At 36.1% G+C, this 4,667-nt stretch overlaps 1 protein-coding gene across 1 annotated transcript in view; it reads left to right on the forward strand.

The window, feature by feature from the left end:
• LOC109388035 (zinc finger MYM-type protein 5-like) overlaps positions 1-3,801 on the forward strand; it is a 38,114-nt gene extending 34,313 nt beyond the window's left edge. The window contains exon 8 of the mRNA XM_019652406.1: positions 2,392-3,801. Within this exon, the coding sequence (XP_019507951.1) occupies positions 2,392-3,129 (738 nt within the window). The 3' untranslated portion in view covers positions 3,130-3,801. The remainder of the gene's footprint in view (positions 1-2,391) is intronic.
• Positions 3,802-4,667: the final 866 nt, after the last annotated feature.

The following is a 4,667-nucleotide window of genomic DNA, read 5'->3' on the forward strand; positions in this document are numbered from 1 at the left end:
TTCAGCATCTTAGCTGTAGAGGGCAGTGTCACTGGCCCTCATATGTGGGATCCAAACCGGGGCCCTCTGGCATCCCAAGCCAGTTCTTAACCAATGCCACACTCGGCCGGCCTGAAATAACACCAATCTTATAGTCCCAGAGAATAAAAAGAAAAGGGCCCTCCTCAACTTTCTATAAGGCCAGAAATATCCTGACAACAAAACCTGAAAAGAATAACACAAGAAAGAACAATTATAAGTTATTTTCTCTCATGAACATACTAAATTCCTAACCAAAATATAAGCAATAGATTCCAGTAATAAAAGGGGTGATACATCATAACTAAGGTTATTTCACGAATAAAAGCCTGATTTAATACTTGGAATCAATTGACATTTACCACATTTACAGAGTAAAAGGAGAAAAGCAAACTCTGATATTAAAAACTTTTGATAAAACTCAACAACTGTTCATAATAAAACCTCAGCAAAGTAAGAATAGAAGGAAACTATTAGGAAAAAGGGAACCTACAAAAAACCCATAATTAAGATCATACATAATAGGGAAATAACAATTTTCTCCCTGAGTTAAGGAACAAGACAAAGATGTTTACTATTACCATTTCTATTCAACATTGCTTTAGGCTCTATTCAGTTTAATAAGGCAATATAAATAAAAGGTATAACAATTGGAAAGGAAGAATAAACTAATTTGCATTTGACATATGACATGTCTATATGTTTTAGAAAAACTAAATATTTGGCAAACTATTAGAATTAATAAGGGAATTTAATGGGAAAGTTAGCTGCAAGGTCAATATATTTAGAAAAAGAATTGTATTATATATTAGCAATAAACAATTAGAAAATGAAGTAAAATGCTATTTACAATAGCATAAAAAAAATCAAATACAGGGTTGGCCGAGTGGCTTGTTGGTTAAGAGTTGGCTTGGGAGTGCAAGCTCTGAGTAGCAGGGCTGCAGGTTCGGATCCCACGTGGGCCAGTGACGCTGCGCCCTCTACAGCTAAGATGGTGAACAACAGCTCGACCTAGAGTTGGGCTGACATGAGCTGCCGTGAGCCGCAGTCCAATGGCCGGCGACCAACCTGCCTCACCCGGGAAGAGCGCAATGATGGTACCAACATGGGCCAGTGAGGCGACGTCCTCCACAACTAGACTGAAGAACAAAAAGACAGCAACTTGCCTGTTCCCCTTTCCCAATTCCCCAACACTGTTCCCTCCCCCAATTCCCCAATAAAAAAATAAAAAGAATTAGAGGCCATAGTTAAAAAAAATCAAATACATAGGAATAATGTAGTAAAAGAGATGTACTATCTCCACACAGTAGCCTGTAAAACATTAAAGAAAACCTGAATGACCATTCTACAATAGATTGGAAGACTTGATATTGACATAAGGATGTCAGTTCTGATACTGATCTAGATTCAACACAGTCCCAGTCAAAAACTCATCTTATTTTTTTAGTGTTTATGGGAAATTGGTAAACTGATTCTAAAGTTTACAGGAAATACAAAGTCTTAGAATAACAGCCAAAATATTCTTAAAACAATAAATTTGGAGGATCTACCCTACCCTTCCCCATAAAAATTGTATTATAAAATTACAGGTAAGTCTGATATAGTTGTAAGGATAGGCAAATAGAGCCATGTAGTAGAGTAGAGCGCCCAGAAACAAATTACTCATATATAATCACCTAGTTTATAGCAAAGGCATCACTGCAATTCAGGGAAGAAGGATGGTCTTGTCAATAAATGGTGCTAGGTAAACTAGATATCCATACCAAAAAGTGAACCTTCACCCCTGTCTCACACCATACACAAATACAGAGGGTGCCAAAAAATGTATACACATTTTAAGAAAGGAAAACTCTTAAAATTGTAATAATATATACCGATAACAAAAGATGAATACAAGTCACCTTTTACTTCTGGAAATACAAGAGGTTCTCAAAGGTGTGACTATCAGCATCCAGACACTTTTGATTACGGCAAACTACTGATTAAGCAACATTGACCAACGTGTCCTCTTGTATACACTTTTTTGACACCCTTGGTATGTATTTGAGATTGATCATAGACTTAAATATGCAAAGTATAACAAAACTTTTTTTTTTTAAGATTTTTATTGGGGAATTGGGGGGATGAGAACAGTGCTGGGGAATTGGGGGAAGGGGAACAGACAAGTTGCTGTCTTCAGTCTAGTTGTGGAGGACGTTGCTTCACTGGCCCAAGNGAGGGCAGTGTCACTGGCCCTCATATGTGGGATCCGAACTGGGGCCCTCTGTTGTCCCAAGCCAGCTCTTAACCAACGCGCCACTCGGCCAGCCCCATACATTCATTTTCTTTAGTGTTAACAATTCTAAGATAAAACTGTAATCTTTTTCTCCCCAGATACTGGAAACAAAATCAAAAAAATTACCAGCATCAGAAAACAGAAAAAGGAATGCTTTTAGAAAAGAAAATGAAAGATTGTTGAATACACTTTTGGAAAAAATAGAGGGAATACCAGGAAAAAAGGAAAAGACTTCAGAGCTACAGGTTTCAGCAGAATGTAGCACAGATTCATCACTGATGGAACAGGATGTGAATGGACCTTCTGTGTCCACCATAGCTAATACTTTTCAAGGGAACCTGGAAGAGAAGAAGTCAGAAGACTCCACTAGACCAGTTGTGCTTTCTGCAGATCCAGGTACATGGCCCCGAATTTTGAATTTTAAACAACGGGACCTTCTTGTCGAAAATGATCCACCTCAAGTAAGAAATTTTAACTTTCCAAAAGACAATACAGGGAGGAAGTTTTCAGAAACCTATTACACACGAGTTCTACCAAATGGTGAAAAAACCACTAGATCCTGGTTACTTTATTCGACCTCAAAAGATTCTGTGTTTTGTCTATATTGCAAACTCTTTGGAGAAGGAAAAAATCAACTGCGGAACGAGAATGGATGCAAAGATTGGCAGCATTTATCACATATTCTTAGCAAACACGAAGAAAGTGAAATGCACATCAATAATAGTGTTAAGTATTCAAAATTAAAATCTGACTTGAAAACAAACAAAACTGTTGAAGCAGCACAACACAGATTACGGGAGAATGAGAAAAGTGGTGGTGTGCTGTTGTACATGTGATACACCTGGCCGAGTCCTATGTTTCATCGGGGATCTGTATCTTGACAGTACCATTTGTGTGTGAGGGTCCTATACAGAGTAACTCTCAACAGTTCACTGGCAATTAGTATAATCACAGAAAAATCATAAAGAGTATTTCCGTTCCAAATTCTAAAGCTAGTTAGAGTCCATAGTGGTTAATGCAGGTTTCAATAGAGGCGATTGTTAATTTTTTCAGTCTGTCAATTCATACCTTTTGAAATTGGCATTTGACAGGTTTGCTTAATTTTCTGGTCTGATTACCTTGAAAAGAGGAAGAGAAAAAGGCTTAAATTTATCTAAACCACTTTGAATGAGATACTTAGGTGAAGAAGTATCCTCATCATTATTACTAAAGTAAAAACATTCAGAAACAGTTTAAGAACAAAATGGGATGTGAAACAGCAGCTTTTTGCTATTAAACCAAATATTTGTGATGTATTTCATTTGGGCAGAACATCACTGTATTATTTGAGCAAAACAGCATCATTTATTAAATTTTTAAGGAGGCTAGTTTGCATTTTATTGGTTTTGTTTTAATTTGTAAATGTTTTAGCTTTTATTGTTATGTGAGAATTATAAGCATAAAGTGTATACCTATTTTTATGTTGGTTCAAATATAAGAAATGTGAAAATAAAAATATATTAAGTTAACCTTTAGGTATTGTGGCATTTTTTTTTTCCTCTGAAGGAGCTACATGCTTGAAATTTGAGAAATACCCTAATGAAAATTAAGGATCTTTTTTCAGATGGTCAATAGCACTAAGTAATTCTCCCTTTGTTTCTTGTTTCTGATACCAGTTTATCAGATATTAAATTCTTACATATACTTGGGCTTGTCTCAAGGTTTTTCCTACGAAACAAAATGGCATCTGAGCAATGACTAGAGCAAAATAGGGTACATTCTTCTTGGTGGGGCTGACACTAGGAGTACGTGTTGGCTAACAGTGAGGCCTGTGCAGAAAACTATTTTTGGAACACCCAGGGAAATCATTCTCATTAATTTATAACCATTTTGGGTTTTGACAGCAGTCATTTCACCCTTTCAGACTTGGATCTGAATAAGCCCCTGGGGAGTTTGCAAAAATCCAGTTTACTCTCAGAGACCTAAGAAGGTACTCTAGAGAATATAACAGGTTCTGAAGTTCCTTTGCAAATGGTTAATGTGCCCATTATTTCATTAAAGCTTACCAGTTAATTGACAGATTTGTTATATGATTAGATAGATTGAGCAAACTAATGAAATAAACCAGAGGCTACTTAGGATAATTTGGTAAATTTATCCATTGAGAAAACAAAATTAGATCCTCACCTTAAAATTCGTTCATTTCTTCAACATACTGTACACCTATAAGGTACCATAAACCCTTCAGGTAGTAATGACTTAATTGTGAAAAATTCAAAAGATGTAGGGGCTATGTTTATCTGTGTTCACTGTAAATGTCCTTCAACTTTTTGGCATGTATAAAACTTCATAATGAAATGTTGAAGGAAAAATCAACTAAATTCAGAAAATAATA

The sequence above is a fragment of the Hipposideros armiger genome, unplaced genomic scaffold (genome assembly GCF_001890085.2).
Source record: "Hipposideros armiger isolate ML-2016 unplaced genomic scaffold, ASM189008v1 scaffold_178, whole genome shotgun sequence".
Lineage (NCBI taxonomy): Eukaryota > Metazoa > Chordata > Mammalia > Chiroptera > Hipposideridae > Hipposideros > Hipposideros armiger.